Source organism: Littorina saxatilis, linkage group LG1 (genome assembly GCF_037325665.1).
Source record: "Littorina saxatilis isolate snail1 linkage group LG1, US_GU_Lsax_2.0, whole genome shotgun sequence".
NCBI lineage: Eukaryota > Metazoa > Mollusca > Gastropoda > Littorinimorpha > Littorinidae > Littorina > Littorina saxatilis.
The window spans coordinates 98,028,063-98,048,378 of NC_090245.1; the positions used below are offsets into that span (position 1 = coordinate 98,028,063).

At 45.4% G+C, this 20,316-nt stretch overlaps 2 protein-coding genes across 2 annotated transcripts in view; one reads left to right on the top strand and one right to left on the bottom strand.

The window, feature by feature from the left end:
* LOC138946917 (AP-5 complex subunit beta-1-like) overlaps positions 1-1,233 on the bottom strand; it is a 76,256-nt gene extending 75,023 nt beyond the window's left edge. The window contains exon 1 of the mRNA XM_070318321.1: positions 1,097-1,233. Within this exon, the coding sequence (XP_070174422.1) occupies positions 1,097-1,225 (129 nt within the window). The 5' untranslated portion in view covers positions 1,226-1,233. The remainder of the gene's footprint in view (positions 1-1,096) is intronic.
* Positions 1,234-7,082: 5,849 nt separating this feature from the next.
* The window catches only part of LOC138946871 (poly [ADP-ribose] polymerase tankyrase-1-like), a 43,388-nt gene continuing 30,154 nt past the window's right edge, over positions 7,083-20,316 (top strand). Inside the window, exon 1 of the mRNA XM_070318272.1 lies at positions 7,083-7,304. The gene's annotated coding sequence lies outside the window, so the exon portion shown is untranslated. The remainder of the gene's footprint in view (positions 7,305-20,316) is intronic.

A 20,316-nucleotide genomic window follows, 5' to 3' on the forward strand; every position in this document is an offset into this window, starting at 1 on the left:
AGTGGTGGCTGTTTTCACAAGTATGCTACAAAAAACACGACAATACATAATACATAAGGAAAAGCCCTATGTTTGGTCAGTTGGTGAGATAGGTAAATGTTATTTTTGTGTGACAGTTCTGATGGTTTTCAAAGGGCTAATTCTTTGCTTTTCGACATATGCCCAACTGAAAACGCTTTAGCAACTCAAGTGCACACGACAACCATCTAAATAGACTACATGTTCGCAGAAAACACAATACTGAATATAGAGGGAAAAATAACGGCTCTTTTTAAAAGCACTTTTAGTAGTGAAGTACTTTTAGGATTGTTTGGAATTTTTTACCAGCAGACACCCTTTTACTGCTGAGTGTCTTAGTATTGTAAGATGTGTGATTTGAATTTTGGTTTAAAGGTGCCTTTGGTTTGAACACCCCTACCCCTACGAGGCAGAAATACAAAGAAATAGAAGGAAATTGAGCCTATTTGGAACCAGACTTTAGTATGTTCCCATGGGGGGATTCACGGTGCGAATGACACTGCGTCAGCTTTTTCATTTATCTTTAGTATTTTCTTCAACTTTAACTTTTAGGACCATGTATGAGGTTGTGGCAAGCTAAATACACAACACGACGACGTCTCGGAAAAATAGTAAGGATTATATAGGGAAAAACAACAGTGTCAGTTAAAGTCCGTTTTGAAGGTGTTAGTGGTTGGGGATTTTGAAAAGCATCAGACATCAGGCAGATACAATCCTTTCTGCGTGTTCTGGTGCAGAAAGAGTTTTCAGTTTATACATTGGGGTGACCAGTAGATACCATTTTACAACCATACCCCCAAACGACATTTACAGAGCCCAAAGAAGGATTTGGGTCAATTTCAAAGCCATTTTTCCGTATGAAGCGCCAACTTTATATGAAAATGTGTTTAATAAACATCAAAGGACTGAGGTTGAACTTTCTGATAAGGGACATTTTAAACCTAGTCATTGTCACTTCAACGTTGTTCTCTAATATGCCTGGACTATAACCCAACTGCCAACATCTGAACATGCAGCTGCACACACATGTATGCAACTTCTGGAATCAACTCCGGAACACATTTTCAATGAAACTTACATCTAAAAGTTCAAAGACGAAGCTCTCGTCCTCAAACAGCTTTTCAACTGTTCCTTTAGAAAGGTTTCTTCGAATGTTGCTCAATGTCTGTCTCCCGTCGTCTGCAACCCGCCTCCTCGTTGCCGCCATGATTGTCATGTGACTCTGTGAGGGATCAGTTAGAGAACACTGAAAATGACCCTTTCCTACATCAGGTTTTCAAAGTAAAAGAAGAAAATAGAGTCTCGGGATAGCATAGAGAAAAACAAAGGTATTTTTAATATGGAAAAGTGTTTACATGTTTTGAAGGTATATGTCATTGGAATTATTTATCTATAAACTACATTATGCAACGAACACTCCCTATTTGAGCGGGTCTGACTAAAGACTACGCGACCGCACGCGGCCACACGCGACCTTGCACTACCTTGCGCGGCCTCAAACTAAAGCATGTACATGTAATAATTTTCATATATATATAGTATCTTCACAACATTATCTATCTGACTTTATATCAAGTTTTAAGTCACAGAAATAAAAAATGAGGGAGTTATGATGCATTTTGCAACGAGCTATCGAGCGAAAGTAAAAGCATCGTGGTTCAGCGTCCGACCATGTTCGCATAATTGATCTAAGAACAACACACAACACGCTCTAGAAAAAACACGGTAATAAACACGGTAATAAACTGACACGATAATAAACACGCTATCCCTACGACAGGTCTACATCATCTCTGTACACGAAACAAAACTCCCTGGTTCACAACAGCATTCCCTACTGGCTGGCTAATAAAATCCAGGAAATACAGCCATCACACACTCCATCACTGGATCAGTCTAGTTGGTACACACCAACACACACGGAGTCAGTTCCACCAGAGACATGTATTATATGTCTCTGGTTCCACAAACAGTGGCACATTCTCAGAAAAGGATTATTTCACAGATGCGCAATCGCCAATCCATGATTCACACCTTAGAGGGCCCCAAAGGGTTTAAAACCGTGATCGTGATTGGCGTTTTTTGACCTTTCTGTGACCGTGATTGCCGAAATTTCCATTTCTGTGATCGTGATGGGACTTTGCCCGTGATCCGTGATGACAAAAAAATCAAGTCTCGTGATCGTGATCGTCATTTGTTTTCGTGATCGTGATGGGCATTATTGCAAAGCATTTTATTTTCAACGTACATTTTTTCACAGCTGTATTACACTCTATGATCCTCTAGTCTATTCGGTAAGGAGCCAACCCCGATTGAAAGGGAAGCAACAACACATTCAGAAATATGATTTTGAGAGCGATTGCTTCCCTTTAAAAGAACCAATTTCACACTGACAAAAAGAGATCCAATCAGAAGGCAAATTGCAAAAGTCTACCAAACTTCATCCAATGGAAGGGCTTCGTGCAAAAGTTTTGAGTGAAATTCGAATTCGAAGATCAAAAATGGCGTGCAGCGGTACTGTCATCGAACTTCTGTTATATTTTGTGGATCAAGCCAGACCAAAGCAGGCGGCGAGAATGCCTTCCTTGGTGGAAAGGTCAGGCTACGGGTCGGTCTTTCTGAAGACGAAATACCAAGGTATGTTGATCTATGTTGCTCTATGACTGTTCTGAATGTAGGCAAAGATCTTGAAATTTGTTAAAGATCTTTGAGTTTGAGTGAGATCATTGACATTGTCGACATTGCCACGTCCGGCTGTCACTCGCTCAGTGTGACCTCGACTGGCTCGAGATCGAGTCTGCGTTTAGCCAAAACCGAAACTAGAAATGTGTTTTTCATCCCAGCAACGTGGACACGCTTGGCATAGATTCTAATTGTCGCTTCTTTGCATTAAGCTTGGATTTATTTTAGCGCCTGTAAACTTTAATATCAACAATGGGTTAAATTCAGAAACAATGGCGGGGAGACGCGCCAGTTTGGGTCACTTGATCCTCATGTCAAAGACGATCAAAGTCATGTTCGTTGGGGATTTTGTCAGGCATGCTACTTTTCCGGTAATTGCCGGAAATCCGATAAAGCCGTTTTCAAAATCCGGTAAAGTCAAATTTTTTCCGGTGAAGTTGAAAAATTTCCGCAAAAACGATCCGTGTGAATATCGCGCAACGCGACCGGGCGCCGGTCTCAATGAAGCCAGCGCACAGTAGTGTTGTTTTCACCAGTTTGGAGGTGTGTTGAATGGTGGTGGGGGGAGGCTAAAATGGGATTTTTAACACGATCACAACACTATTAAAACCCCTAAAATGATGCCCAGAATGCACCAGATTGCACAGATTTTAACCGTTTTTTGAAAAAAGTTCCGGGGGGGCATGCCCCCGGACCCCCCTAGTTGGCGCGCCTGCTTCGCAGGCTCAGGCTTGTGGCTTCGCTACTGGTACTGCGCGCTTCTTTCAGGTAAAACCGTTTTTGGCCTGGAGCATTCCTGTTTTTTTATTCAAGGCCATGGAACCAGGTGATGGTGTACCTCAAATTGTACGGCAAAGTTGAAAATAAAAAACCCATCACACATACATACATGTACTTTAATTTCAATCCACCCAATAGTTTTTGAGAAAATGGGTTTACAAGATTTAGCTCTGGAAATGTGAAATTGTGCAAGTATATATTCATGTGTGTGAGTGAGGGTGTGGGGGTTGAATGTGTATATGAGAGAGAGAGAGAGAGAGAGAGAGAGAGAGAGAGAGAGAGAGAGAGAGAGAGAGAGAGAGAGAGAGAGAGAGAGAGAGAGAGAGAACCCAATGAAAACAACATTCTTGTTACTGATTACAAATCATGATATGTATTTCTATGTGTGTATGAAAGAGAATTCAAAAAATAATTATAAAAAAAGTGCAACAGTTGTCACTTTGTGTTGAATAAACAATAGATCCAGAGGAGCGAATTACTGTGTGGTTGTGTTTACTTTGACACGTGCTTTCTGTACATGCAACTTTTACCGTGACCGTGATTTGCCACTGGTGTTCGTGATCGTGAAAACAAAAATCAAGGTAACTGTGATCGTGAAAGCGAAATTTTCCCTTCCCGTGATCGTGATGATACCCCCCCTTTGGGGCCCTCACCTTATGCACAGGCACAAATCCAAACACTGTTTCACTTCCAAATGCACACAAATCCACAATGCATACAAATTCCGGCAAAGCTTAACATGCTTTTCTCTGCCAGTACCAGGTCACAAGTGCGCGCTTGTTTCCAACGTAAGGCGAGTTCATTTCAACTTTTACTCATTTTATTCGGGAAAAGGGGAAGGGGGGAAAAGGCCCTATATATGACGCTGCTTGATTATGCGTCACCAACTCAAACATTCTTTTATCAATACGATCTAAACTAATTTAACTTATTAAGAACAAACTAAACATTCCCCATTCAGGAATATTCAAACAAATGCATAATCTGTGTGTTTCATCCAAATCTAACACGCAGAAGTAACCAATAGACACAAGCTGACACCCCTGCCTTTGAATGACGAAACCCTGAAACCTACGTCATACCTATGATGACAGCCTACGACGCAATACAGGCGCTAAAAATAATAAAAAAAATGCTCGCGCTGGACCCGAGTACTCTTCAGACTGGCTCGCTCAATAAATATAAATGTTTGGAATGTCTGTGGTGTGAATGTTGGTTTCTGACCAGAAATGCAGATCTATCTCTGGCGGCCGATTCATAGATTCAACCTACAAACTGCGACCTCATCTGTGATCAGATATGTTTCGACAAGCATTAAACGGATGAAATTAACCACATGCAGTTTATTCTTCAGAAAAATGCAGCGATACGCACCCCCAAAAATGGGTTGGGTTCGGTGATTTGTACATAAACGTCTTCCTCGCGATAGATTCGCTTATTATTTTGTCTTATGAAGCCGTCATCAACACGAACACAATGATTGCAGAAGCAAACTCTGTACCTACACGACCGAGACACAAGACTGATTATTATCCTACATACGTGAGAGAGACACCCGTGAGATAATAATCGTTCAAATCACACGTGTGTATATCATGTAAATGAGGTCATGTCAAGCAAGTCTGGCAGGGACCTGTTTTTCCACTGCTTATGATGCCAAAGTCACCGAGACAAACGTCAATATAGAAACAAAAATTGCGCTCGCTAATTACCCTCGATGAATCTTTAGAACTAACACGTCACGCCACACTTTCAGAGTGACGTTTCTTTGCTTTAACGTAATAGATTGTACGAGGCTTTAGAAGAGATCGAGGTTCCAAAACAAGCGCCTTCAATTTAGCTGCCTCGACTGCAAGACATTTTCAGTAAAATACACGTAATTACAGTATGTAGGATAAACAGAATACTACATGGCTGCTTTTTCAAATAGTGAACAGCTCGCTTTCGCTCGCAGTTCAATATTTAAAAATAAAACTCGTGTAAATCTGGTACGACACAGCAAGCCATGTAGTATTCTCTATTTTCACAGCTGCAATGAGAATAGAGAACAAAGACGTTTTGGGTAAGCTTACTCACGTCAGGTCTTCACTGACAAGCTCGGAACAGACGGAAAATTCCGAACAAAAGTAAATGACGTCAAAGTCTCTTTCGCTTTGCGTGTAACTTTGTCATGACGTATTTTTGTGTGACGCGTTCGGCTGTTCTATCAGGTCAATGGCTGCGTGTTGCCCCGCCGGTGTGAACTCCTCCTACGGCCAAGTCGTTTTTGTGGTTTATTTCGCATTTAGGTCCCAGGTAACATTATGAAGTTTTAATACGATCAATCGGACCTATTATCAAGTTAGTGTATCAACTTTTGAACGAACTGCGCCCAGTAGTTTCCCAGCAATAAGCTGTTAAGTGGAGAAAGACAGACAGACAGACAGACACACAATTAAAGTCTGCTGAGCCCTAGTACTAGCGTACTCGGGAATAATTCTATTGACACAGTCACACAATGTCAATACAGATTTCTCTCACTCACCACATATAGGGGGCTTTTGACAGTGATTCGTGAAGGCCGCTTCACTGGTCCATATTAGGCGCCCAGGCTCCTAATATGGACCCTTTGTGATTTGTTTCTGTATTTAATTTTTGCTGAATGTCTATCAAAGCTATTTCACTCTGATTAGGCCTAACGGTTAACCTAAGAGAGAAGGACTACCAAACACAAAATGAAACTTCTTCGCAAGAAAACAAGCTAGTTATCAGCATGACTTGAAACAAAAAGTGGTCCATAGCCCTTCCCCTATTTGAGGGAGAAACTGAAGCATGTCAGTTTCTTGCAAGTGAAGGAAACTGATTCGTGGTGAAATTCGATACTGAGCTTTTACCCCAACATACGATTATTTTGTAAATGACGTGCGCAGAGTGGTTACGTCCCTAGAATGACGGAAGGGGATGATTTTCTTTTGAAATATATTTCTAAGTTAAAACGATGATACCATTTAGTGTATGTGAACTAGCGAATTAGACCCTATATTGTAAAGTACAACAGGTCGAGAGTCGTCAGTAGGCCTACCTGTGACGGGAGGGGGCTCAGTCAATGTGGAGTGTATGCGAGATCAACAAGGCCGGTGAGTTAAGTGAGTTCAGGAGTAATCTGCGTTCGTTACGTCGGCGCCGATAATGCATAATGATCAATGAGCCGTTACATGTCAGTGGATTACATGCGTTTCTATCCAATAGATCCCGGCCGGCCGAGGTTTCCTGTCCTTCTCTGTGTGTGTGTGTGTGTGTGTGTGTGTGTGTGTGTGTGTGTGTGCCGGTGTGTGCGCGCGTGTGAGTGTCAGTGTGTGTGTGTGTGTCAGTGTGTCAGTGTGTACAGAAATTAGTCATCGATTTCAAGTGCCTCTGCTTTGTCCTCGGCGTGTCCCGGTTCCGCGTCGCTGCCCACCATTGCTAGTGTGACCTCGTTCGGTCGTCAATTTTGGTTCACGAAAACCCAGAAGAAAAGAGCGCGATGCAACACTGAACAATAGAGCCGTTCGCGCTTAGCTTGTTCGCGGATGTCGTCTGTTGACTCTCACTGAGTATCATGAACCTGTGGGCCCCAGTGGAAGGGAGGCATTCAATTCTGCACAGCAGCTTCTGTGTGTTTCGGTGACAGTGAGATCTACACGACAGGGCGTGTAGTCAAATAAATCTGGCTACACACACTGCTTCATGCGACGGAGAAAAATCGAGACAAGTGTAACTAGCGACATTTCATCTCCAATTCCCAAGTGAAGGTGTAGCCTACCACAAGTAGACCTGATGATGTCAGACATACCAAAACACTTCAGGTAAGCTTTATTACCTGTCGTTCAGTTTACCTGTCGTTTTTCACCGCACGCTGGCCGTGAAATCATGACGTGTGCGAGGGGCCTAGTTGTGAAACTGGCAGAGTTTATTTTTATCCTGCCAGGTGAGAAAAAACCCTGTGTTAAATGTCGTGGTAAACCCGTCCTTCACTTCGTTAAAATAAAGGTCGTGTCGTAAATCGACAGGCAGGTAAAGAAACGTCTGCTCGCCGACACTGATTGGCAGTTAAGTAATGTGGTGTCTGCTGCAGACTGACGAGTAGCAGTGTCATCAACACACTGTGTGCATTCGTAATACAGTCAAAACACAGGTGTGCATTGTTTCATGTGATTCATCTTATTCTGGTAAACACACACACACACACACACACACACACACACACACACACACACACACACACACACACTGGCACACACACAAACACACATACACACACACCCACACTGGGCACACACACACACACACTGGGCACACTCACACACACACACACACACACACACACACACACACACACACACACACACATAAACACACACACAAACTACACACCTGTTTCCAGTCCAATAATGGTTGTAGCACCTACTGTCGAGGAGTGTCCTCTTGTCATCCACGACCCGTCACATGATATACTGATGTCACGGGGACCGTCATCGTCACCTCCTGCAGCTTTATACTCCATCTTGCCTGCATTCTCCATGCTCTTGGCAGCAACAGTTGTGGCAGCCTTTTCGATAGTCTTGTTGATCGCCACGGTGCTACTTTTTTTTAACAGAGGGTGGTAAATCCATTAGCTCGCAAAACACCTCAAGGTCTGCATGATTCCGTCCGATGGCACGCATTGAAAATTCTGTACGGCGGTTGATGGAATTAATGTTTACGCCCCCAACTCGAATTTGTGCATTTGAAGGAAACTGCTCCTGATCAAGGAGCAAGTCAGTCAGTAAATGTACAGATACTAGGGACAGACATCTGAACAAGCAAGGTTTTATTAATTGGAACTTGAAGACTTAGATCGGAGATGGGGGGTGGGGGTGGGTCTCAAAAAAAAGGGGGGGGGGTAGTATCAACTGTATTCAGAAGTATCAGCAGAAACAGACGCTGTGTGGTTTTGAGCACGAAGTGAGTTAATTATGCCCTCCGGCCAGTTTGGCTGACAAAGAACTCTTTGTGTATCTCACACAAACAATACCTTTTCAAAACATGAAATTACATTTTATTTACATTTTTAATAAATGCTATTGTTCCTTTTTCGAAAGAGTTCATGAATTATCCCAGGATGGTGGTTTTCATGGACACCCATCTTAACAGCATTCCTACTGGTAGGTTAATTCATTGTTGGCACCTGTATCCACACGATGATTTATTCATAATTCAAGCGCCAGTAGCTTGCGCGCACAATTATGCAACTGGGACTGAAATATAACACCTTTGTGACTCGAGGTCAGAAGCCCTTTTACAGTCAGAGAAATCTGTGTGTGGGGATTTACCTGTCGTAGCTTACAGTGTCTGGGTTTTCAAAGGGCGAGTTCGTACACTCCAAACAGGAGTGTTCCACTTTTGAACTCAGTGTGATATAGTACATAATGTTCTACCAGCAAAAGTAGCACACGTGTCTACCATGTGTGTTTCTTTTGCTAGTGGGATTATAATGTACACAATAAAACACACTGTGTTCAAAACCTGTGGAACAAACATAAATAGTGGAACACTTCAGTTGAAAGAGAGAGAGAGAGAGAGAGAGAGAGAGAGAGAGAGAGAGAGAGAGAGAGAGAGAGAGAGAGAGAGAGAGAGAGAGAGAGAATTGAAGTTTATTTAACAAGGATTAAGATTTAAGGCTACGCCTTTTCTTACAATCTGTCATTGGGACGCACAGACACACAATGATAAAATTGAAAAATTAAAAATTAAAAAGTTAAAAAGTCAGAAAACTTCAGCACGTCATGATAAAGATGACGACGATGATGACGACGATGATGATGATGATGATGATGATGATGATGATGATGAAGATGAGGCATGAAGAGCATACATATGTGGTTATTCATAAAATCAGAGAGAGAGAGAGAGAGACAGATACAGAGACAGAGAGAGAGAGACAAAGAGAGACTAAGAGAAAGAAAGAGAGAGAGTGGGTGTGTGTGTGTGTGTGTGTGTGCGCGCGTGCGTGCGTGCGTACGTACGTGCCTGTGTGCAAGTCCGAGCGTGCGTGCGTGCGTGCGCGTGTGTCGGTGTGTGTGTCGGAGAGGGGGGGGGTGATTTGTCCCGTGGCAACAATGTCCCACAGATATGACAAGTAGTTCGTTACTTGTATGTAATGCATGTGACGGTATCAATGTATAGTCTGAAACGTATAGCTCCTTTTTATATTTAGTCAAGTTTTGACTAAATATTTTAACATCGAGGGGGAATCGAAACGAGGGTCGTGGTGTATGTGCGTGCGTGTGTGCGTGCGTGTGTGTGTGTGTGTGTGTGTGTGTGTGTGTGTGTAGAGCGATTCAGACTAAACTACTGGACCGACCTTTATGAAATTTGACATGAGAGTTCCTGGGTATGAAATCCCCGAACATTTTTTTCCTTTTTTTGATAAATGTCTTTGATGACGTCATATCCGGCTTTTCGTGAAAGTTGAGGCGGCACTGTCACGCCCTCATTTTTCAACCAAATTGGTTCAAATTTTGGTCAAGTAATCTTCGACGAAGCCCGGGGTTCGGTATTGCATTTCAGCTTGGTGGCTTAAAAATTAATTAATGACTTTGGTCATTAAAAATCGGAAAATTGTAAAAAAAAAATAAAAATTTATAAAACGATCCAAATTTACGTTTATCTTATTCTCCATCATTTGCTGATTCCAAAAACATATAAATATGTTATATTCGGATTAAAAACAAGCTCTGAAAATTAAATGTATAAAAATTATTATCAAAATTAAATTGTCCAAATCAATTTAAAAACACTTTCATCTTATTCCTTGTCGGTTCCTGATTCCAAAAACATATAGATATGATATGTTTGGATTAAAAACACGCTCAGAAAGTTAAAACAAAGAGAGGTACAGAAAAGCGTGCTATCCTTCTTTGCGCAACTACTACCCCGCTCTTCTTGTCAATTTCACTGCCTTTGCCATGAGCGGTGGCCTGACGATGCTACGAGTAAAATGGCATTGCGTTCAGTTTCATTCTGTGAGTTCGACAGCTACTTGACTAAATATTGTATTTTCGCCTTACGCGACTTGTATTTGATTGCACTGGCGGGGCAAGCCTACAAGTGACAATGAATTTCTGTTGACTGACTTCACTGGCTTAAAAAAACAAACAGCTTTTTTGTCGGAGGCACGTTGACGGCTCAGAGAATTCTTGACAATTAAAGTTTGTTTAATTAATTCAATTTACGTTGTGACCCACATCCAAAAGCAAATTGTGCAATCATTTCACTTTAATGCCTGACTCATATCCCCAAAGCAAATCGTGCCATTAATTCCCTTTGAAGACCCGACCCACACCAATTTGTGCAATTAATGGATTTTACAATGCGATCCACAGCCCAAAGCAAATTGTGAAATTCATCTCACAGCGCCACAACTCTTTGTATTGCAAATAACTAATACTGACAGTAAAGTTATAGCGGGACAGATGTTACTGTCATTTAAGATTGAAAGACACCACTTTCTTTTGTGGTGAAAGTGTAAGGTAAGTGTACGTCGTCTCTTTTCCTGTTGGAAGTAGGGTTTTTTCTTCCTCAAAGCTTGCTGTGTCCCTGTTCAAACTCGATCAAACTAGGCCTCGCTAATAAAAACCGTTATACATGTTCGCTTCAGGTTACCTTGCGTGTGTGTTAGGGGTCGGCTCACGTTTTCCTGCTACTTGTGACGAGAAGTGTGATACTTCCGCACAAGTAGTTAATCTGTCGGTATTTTGTTTTTTTGCACGTTAAATTCTGCGGGATTTATCTGATGCTCCAGATTTACACACACGCAAACATATGGCGTTGTTTGCTCGTTTTCGCACACGCACACACACACACACACACACACACACACACACACACACACACACACACACACACACACACAAACACACACACACATTGAAAAAACCCACGCTTTTCAATGGAAGCACGCATGTAGACACTTTGCCAAGCTGTTTTGAGGCGTGCAGTGATTACGGGTATGTTAAAAGCAAACTGCAGTCTTTGCAAAATATCAATAACAATGATTACCCCGCGGGGTTTCAGCGAGTTCAATACCGGGTACGGGTGCACTCACTCAGTGTTCGTGCACCACTCTTTCACAGAGAAAGGGAAAGCCTATTCAGGGCCGGACTAAGGGGGGGTGGGGGGGAGGGTTACAGGAGTTGCGCAACCCCCCTCCCCCCCCTGGCTTAAGCATGTACCTCCCAAACGCTTTTTGTGTGTGTGGGGAGGTTGCATCGAATTTACCTTTTTCGTTCAAGGAGAGGCTTCCTTTCCCTCCAGAAACATCAAAAAACGTTCAGCTTCAAGGGAGCTTCGCCCCCTTGCAACCCTCACCAAGGGGGCTTCGCCCCCTGGACCCCCATCGGTAACCCCCCCCCCCCCTAGTACTTACCTAGTCCGGCCCTGCTATTGATTATCCATGTGGGACAAACATGTAATTTGTATGATGGTACACCCCCTCCCCCGTCCCTCTACCCGTTTTAATTCAAGTAATCGTTGGTTGAGAATTAGGTTTCACATTCCTTGAAGGTCTTTCTGTGACGTCCTTCTGTCAACAGTTGCACTTAGAGTTAGAGAGGGAGTGAGGCTTAGTCAGGGTTAGTGTCAGCAGGATTGTGCACTTAGAGTTAGAGAGGAAGTTGGGCTTTGACACGGTTAGTGTTAGCAGGATTGTGCACTTAGAAGTTAGAGTTAGAGAGGTAGTTGGGCTTTGACAGGGTTAGTGTTAGCAGGATTGTGCACTTAGAGTTAGAGAGGTAGTTGGGCTTTGACAGGGTTAGTGTTAGCAGGATTGTGCACTTTGAGTTAGAGAGGTAGTTGGCAGGATTGTGCTCTTTGAGTTAGAAAGGGATTTATGCTTATTCAGGGTTAATGTCAGCAGGATTGTGCACTTAGAGTTAGAGAGGTAGTCGGGCTTCGACAGGATTAGTGTTAGCAGGATTGTGCACTTACAGTTAGAGAGGTAGTTGGGCTTTGACATGGTTAGTGTTATATTAGCATGACTCTTGTTTTGACAGAGTAGTTACGTCGCGCTCAATGTTGCATCCTGTTTTGTCAGTTCTGTGACTTTGGTTGGTTACAAGGCTTGTTAGTGCAGTTCTTGGGCCTTGTGATTTCTGATTCAGGTTAGCAAATGATTGTCAAACCGCCACATTAACAATACTGATGAGGCAGAAGGTGATATTAGTTTTGGTGGGGGTGGGGATGTGTGCGTGCTCAATGCTGCATCCTGGCCGCTTTTGCAGTTCTTTTGACACTCGATCGTTGGGTACAATGCTTGTTAGTGCAGTTCTACAAGAAACAGACCTGGAAACCCCACATCCACAATGCTGAAGCAAAGGCCAGGCGCAAGCTTGCCATCATGCGGAAGCTAGCCGGAACCAGCTGGGGAGCAAACGAAGAGATACTCAAGCGAGTCTACCAGGGAGCAGTCAGGCCCCATCTTGAGTATGGCTCCACAGCTTGGTCTACAGCAGCGAAGACCCACCAGCAGACACTGGACAGGGTCCAAAACCAAGCCCTCAGGATCATTACTGGATCGATGAGATCCACACCAATAAAGACCATGGAAGAAGTTGCTGCCATTCAACCCCTCAGTCAGAGGAGAGACGCCAAGGTCATGGTTCAGACAGAGAAATTCAAGTGCCTGCCCGCGCATCCGATGAAGAACAGGATGGATAACCCGACAAAGAACCGCCTCAAGCGCAGCAGCTTCTTACATGAAATCAAGAGACTTGCCAGAGAGCACCAAGCCTCTGTACCTCCATCAGCACTACCAATCAGTTACTCAGATCTGCCGCAGCCATGGAAAGAAGACTACAAGAATCTTCACATCTCCACCACAGTCCCCTACGTTACCTCAGGAGATTCCCAGAACGACACTGCCAGGCGCACCCTAACACTCGCCATGATTGCTGAACGGTACCCTGAAGACGCCTGGATTCACGCGTATACAGACGGTTCAGCAACAAACGCCGTGGCCAGTGGAGGAGCAGGTGTACTTGTCAGATCTCCTGAGGGGCACACTTCTACAGCAGGGATACCAACAGGAAAGTACTGCTCAAACTATGCAGCAGAAGTTCAGGCCATCATGCAAGCAGCCTCCATGATTCATGACTCAGAAAGCGAATGCCCCCAAGTTGTTTTCCTCTCTGATGCACTGTCTGCCTTGGAAGCCCTTGCAGGAAACAAACTTCCTCGTCTGATGGAGAAACTCCAGGAGCTTGCCAAGACTCGACAAGTAGTCCTGCAATGGGTTCCAGCACACTGCGGAATTCCAGGCAATGAAACAGCTGATGAGCTCGCCAAACTCGGAGCCAGGGAAGAACAACCAGACAACCTGGTCAGCTTCGCTGAAAAGAAAACCCTCGTGAAGGCAGCAATGCGACCACAATCCACGAGAGACGCATATCATCTCCTAGAACGATGGCAGCAAGTAGTGATCATACGACTACGAACTGGTCACTGTCGCCTTAACGCCCACATGTTCAGGAAGCTGAAGCTGACCCCATCACCAACCTGTCCCTGTGGTCTGGAAGACCAGATTCCAGAACATGTCTTAATGACATGCCCCCAACTCAAACCAATCAGAGACAAAGTGTGGCCAGCATCAGTCCCTCTCCGCACCAAACTCTATGGGAGCAGACAAGACCTAGAAGCCACGACGTCATTTTACTCGCAGACTAAACTGATGGTGTGACGGCGAACGCAAGAAGAAGAAGAAGAAGTGCAGTTCTCGGGCCTTGTGATTTATGATCGCAAATGATTGTCGACCCGCCACGTTAACAATACCAGATGGAAGGTGATAGTAGATAGGGGGGGGGGGATGTCCACTGTGCCACTGGCTGCATCCTCTTTGTTAAATGGGGCGGCAACTGATGGAGAGAACGGGACGGGAGAGTTCTCCCGCTCCACCACATGGTCCATTCCTTAACGTGGTGTGGTGGTTTGCGTGTCTCGGTGACCCTAAGAGCTATGCCAGCGGGAGTGTAAACTCCTGGAAGGGCTTCCCAAGCTGGACAGGTCAAAAGGTAGAGGCCAGACTAATATGGACCAACCTTGTGCTCACAGGGCAGGTCCTTGGGCCATGAGCTAAGGGTGAGGTAACCCTGACAGAAACCTCGAGTGCTGAAGACGTATGTGTTGGGCCGCACGGCGCACTCCAACAAACCACAACACTACGCATCAACTGCCATTATGACACTTGGAGACAGAATTGACAGTAATGGTGCTCGCCCTGTGAGGATCCACCAGGCAGGTGCAGCGCCGGGCTCCGCGCCTCAAAGGAGTCCACCCTCAGCTACTGGAGGTCCCTTCATCTCGTCTTGTGGAGCCAGGGGACGAGAAAGGAAAGCGACTGGCCGGAAAAACAGCAGAGCCAAGGACAACCCCACTATTAACATCATGCATTGGAATGCAGAGGGGGTATCCAATAAGAAGGAAGAATTAGAGCACTTCCTCTATGAAAACAGCATCAACATCTGCTGCATTCAGGAAACACACCTGCAAGAAGGGAAGCCCTTTAAGATCCGAGGGTACCAGGTGTTCAGGAGTGACAGACAAGGGAGGAAGAAAGGAGGAGTGATGACTCTGGTCAGGAACAACATAAATGCCAGTGAAACCAACAGATACATGGAAGAAGCAGAGTACATAGAAGTCAAGATAACGACCAATGACAGCAAGATGAACATCGTCAACTACTACTGCCCCAACGACAAGATGCTGTCGCTTGACACAATCCAGGTCCCTGACAGCGGCTTCCTCATCGCTGGAGACTTTAACAGCCAGTCCCAGAGTTGGGGATATAAAACACTAGACAGGCGAGGAGAAGACATTGAATCTTGGCAGGACGACAACCACCTGATCCTTGTCAACGACCCCACAGATCCGTCTACCTTCTACTCGCGCCGCTGGCACTCAACAACAACACCAGACCTGGCATTGTGCACGGATGACATCCACAAAACCATCTCAAGAAAAGTGGATGAACAGCTGGGTGGAAGCGACCATCGCCCAGTTCTCCTTACCATCAGTAGAGACTCAGCATCTGAGCATCCACAACACCCGAGATGGAACTACAAAAAGGCAAAGTGGGGACTGTTCACCATACGAACAAATGAGCTGACCAGAGCCAAAGAAACAGAGGGGAGAAACATCAACAACGTGATAAAGGAGTTCAATGCTAGCATAATCCAGGCAGCCAAGGACAGCATCCCACGTGGAGTGAGGAAGGACTACATCCCATACTGGTCCGATGAGCTGCAGAAGACGCACGATGCACTCACAAGAATGAGAGAAGAGGCAGAGACCAACCCTAGCCAGGAGAACAACATCAAACTCCAAGAAAGCAAAGCAAAACATCTGAAGACAAAGCTAGAGTGCAAGAGAAGAGGCTGGAGAGAAAAGACGGCAGGGCTGAATATGGAAAAAGACACAACAAAGCTCTGGAAACTTACAAGAGCACTGAATGAAGAGGGCAACAAGGGACAGAAGATCACCCTGGAGGAGGAAGGAAGAACACTCACTGGAAAAGCCGCTGCCAATGCTTTCGCCCAAGCATATCGGGGAGAAAGCGACACCACCATACCCCTGCCTCTACAAAAGGAAGTCAGAACAGAAATTAGAGAAAGAACAGAAAGAAACGTACAGGATGCCATGCAACAAGACATCACCATGGCCGAGCTGAAGAATGCCATCAAGAAGCTCAAAAAGAAGAAGTCTCCAGGTCCAGACAACATTACGAATGAGATGTTGCAACACATAGGCAACTCGGCCCTCCAGAAACTACTGGGCATCTTCAACCTCAGCTGGAGACAGGGACAGGTACCTCAGTGCTGGAAGGAAGCCAGGATGATCCCAGTTTTAAAGAAAGGGAAAAACAAGACCAAAACCCTGAGCTACCGACCCATCAGCCTGACAAGCTGCGTATGCAAAACCATGGAGCGCATTGTCAACCAGCGCCTGCAGCTGTACCTGGAATCAGAAAGCATCATCGTCCCAGAACAAGCCGGCTTCCGACAGCACAGAAGTACGGAGGACCAGACAACACACCTTAGCCAGGTCATAGAGGATGCCTACCAGGCCCAGAAAGTCACCCTGGCCACCTTCATTGACCTGCAGAAGGCCTTCGACAAGGTCTGGAAAGATGGACTCCTTGTGAAGCTCCTACGTTCCGGCGTCAAAGGCAACATGTACCAGTGGACCAAGTCGTACCTGCACAACCGAAAGGCCAGAGTGCTGGTGGACGGTCACTGTGGCCGAAAGGTGCTACTACGCCAAGGAGTTCCACAGGGAGGAGTACTCTCCCCCACGCTATTCATACTCTTCATTAACGACCTGGTACCAGAGTTGCCCAAAGGAGTCCAAGCGGCACTGTATGCTGATGACCTTGTTCTCTGGTGCTCGGAAGAGTATGCAACCACAGCAACCTACAGGATGCAACTTGCCCTAGAAAAGGTTGCAGCGTGGGCGGAAGACTGGTGTGTGACCATCAACAGGGAGAAGACCACTGCCACTCTCTTCACACTCTCTGCCAAAGCGACACCTGGCAAACTGACCTTGGGGGACACACCCCTGAAATTTGAAGACCAGCAAACATACCTGGGGGTCACCTATGACAAGCGCATGACCTGGAAACAACACATCATGAATGCAGAGGGAAAGGCCAGGAGAAAACTAAACATCATGCGGAAGCTGGCAGGATCACACTGGGGTGCAAACGAGAAGATCCTGAAAACAGTCTACCAGGGGACTGTACGACCGCACCTCGAGTACGGATCAAGCTCTTGGGCAACAGCAGCCAAGACACACCAGCAGGCCCTAGACAAAGTACAGAACCAAGCGCTGAGAATCATCACGGGCGCAATGAAATCAACACCCATACAGAAGATGGAACAGGTGACTGGCATTCCTCCACTGAGCAAAAGGCGAGACTGCAAAACAATGGTACAAGCCACCAAGTACCAGTGCACTCATGACCATCCAATGAGTGACAGACTCAAGAAGATGTCCTTAGGCAGGCTGAAAAGATCAAGCTTCGCTCTGGAGGCAAGGACTTTGCAGAAGAAACATCAGACAGAGATGCCAGAGCTAGTGGAGTCACCATCTTTCTCCCTTGACGCCCCACCCTGGGAAGACAGACAAGGAAACCTGGACATACAGACCAGTGTCCCCTACCTCACAACAAAGGACGAGCAGAGCAATGCGACGAAAAAAGCCCTGACTCTTGCCATGCTTGAAGAAAGGTACCCCCAAGAAGCATGGACACGGGTGTATACTGATGGGTCAGCCACAGAGGCCGTCAAAAATGGAGGAGCGGGGGTGTATGTCCAGTACCCCAGTGGAGAGAGGCAAGCAGAGGCTATACCAACAGGCCTCCACTGTACAAACTACAGAGCTGAGGTACAAGCACTGATCCATGCAGCATACACCATCAACGACAGAGTCAACCATGACAACCAGGTGGTCTTCCTGACTGACGCTCTGTCAGTACTACAAGCAATGACCAGTAGCAAACTGCCTCAGCTGGAACACGCTCTACACAACATCAAGAGCCTGAGGACAGTACTGCAATGGATCCCCTCCCACTGTGGTGTACAAGGAAACGAAGAGGCGGACAGGATGGCAAAGCTGGGTGCAGAAGATGAGCAAGAGAACAACCCTGTGAGCCTGACAGAGATGAAGACCATCATTAAGTCTCTGCACAGGACGCCCCAGCCACAGGACAGCTACCACCTGCTATCCAGACCACAGCAGGTGGTCATCTTCCGCCTGAGAACGGGACACAACAGACTTAACCAGCATCTCCACGGGAAGCTGCATGTTGTGCCCTCCCCCATGTGTTCTTGTGGAGAAGCAGAGCAGGACACGGCCCACATCCTACGAGACTGTAGGAACCACCAGGTGCTGAGAGAGGAAATCTGGCCATTGCCGGAGTCCCTGCACAACAAGCTGTACGGGCCAGTGGCTGCGCTGCAGAGGACCACTAATTATATCTCAAGATCTGGACTCCAAGTGTGATCGGCGATCGAAAAGAAGAAGAAGTTCTCCCGCTGTCACATCTGACCTTGCAATAACGCTTCACTGGATGCAGAGGGTGTTGAACCGGATGCCTCAAAAACAAAATATTCACTGGGTGATATAAATCAGTGCTTTGTGCCGCTGTGTGTGTACTTAAACATTATAATCTTGTATTTAATGTGTTTGCACGCCGTCCTCCTATTACCAGCAGTTTTGGCAAGTATTCATACCGCCTGATGTCATCAAAATAATATATATATATACATTTATGTGGATCCTGTACGCGCAATTGACAGAAAATCTACATTTATGTTAATGTTGGTACGTGGAACATGCAGTGGTTTTGAAGAATCCCGTAAATACACTAACACACACACACACATACACGCACGTCGACACACACACACACACACACACACACACACACATGCACACACACACACACACACAAACACACACGCAAAACACGCACACACACACACACACTAACACACGAACGCGCGCATCACGCACGGGCGCATACGCACCACCCCCCCCCCCACACACACACACTCAGCGGTTACACGGCCTTCTACGGTCATACCCAATCTCCACTCCTCCCCCCACGACCATCGTCAGTCTTGTCAACACAGACCTGTCTGTGATCGCTGGCACGGGGGAGGCAGCCAAGAAGACGGTTGGTTCAAGTGGTGGGTTAGTATTGTGTATCGTCTCTTCTCTGCAATTTGTGTTCTTTTATCAGTTCACATGGCAAGCCCAATGCTTAGGCAAAAAAAAAAATGTCTGTTTCTGGTAACATGGCTAAAAAAAATAGGGTCGGTAGGTAGGGATTTTTTTTATTTTTTTATTTTTATTTTTTTACCCCAAATGTAGACCAATAAAACTAACTTTAAAAATCGCGCAAAGAGACTGGATTCACTATACATAGAGACAAGACACTCAACACATTTACAAATCGTCAGCGGACTTTCGTTTTCACACGTTTTTGTTGTTCATTTTCTCACCCTGTCCTCTACTACCAAAAACAAATAAAAAATTTTGAGTTTGGAAAAAAAAAAAGTTTAGGGTCGGCGCCGAAATTTAGGGTCGGTCGGGTGACCAGAAACAGACAATTTTTTTTTTGCCTTAAAATGTTCACAATCAGGTCAATCAGTGGACACAAAAAAAGGTTCTACAACTTCACAACTTTCACATTTGTTTCTTCAAATTATGTCAACAATCTTGACCTCTTTTAAAAAGTTAAAAACCGTGTCCGGGAGATCATCCGAGAAGGCCTCCTCTTCTGCACCAAACGTGACGCTCTAAACCTGAAAAGAGCGGGTCTGTAGACGAACTACCTATCCGGTATCATGCGTACTGTCGGTGATGTTTTCAAAAAAGATTCTGCCAGATCTGCGTATTTAGACATAACAGACACGTTGTGATGAAGGGCTCAGAGAGCTTCCAAACCTCGGACAGCATTACGATGAATGTGCCTTGCGAAAGCGAGAACATGAACTCAAGTTCTGTGGACCTTCTAGAGTTCCACTAAGAGGGTCCAGGACCTCCTATACATTACATTTGGGGGTCCCGGGACCCTCAAGATGGAGGGTCTGTGGTGAGCCCTGGCATCGCACTCAGTGGCGGTGACCCGCTACGTCACCTTGAACTTGTCATTGTGGGGTTAAAAACTGTCAGTGGCGGAAGATGTTTAGAAGGTTCTGGCCTTCCGAGGTACCCCTATCACGCCGCTCTGAAAGATGAGAATGCCAGTTACTAGCGATAAGAATTGGAATCGACGATGTT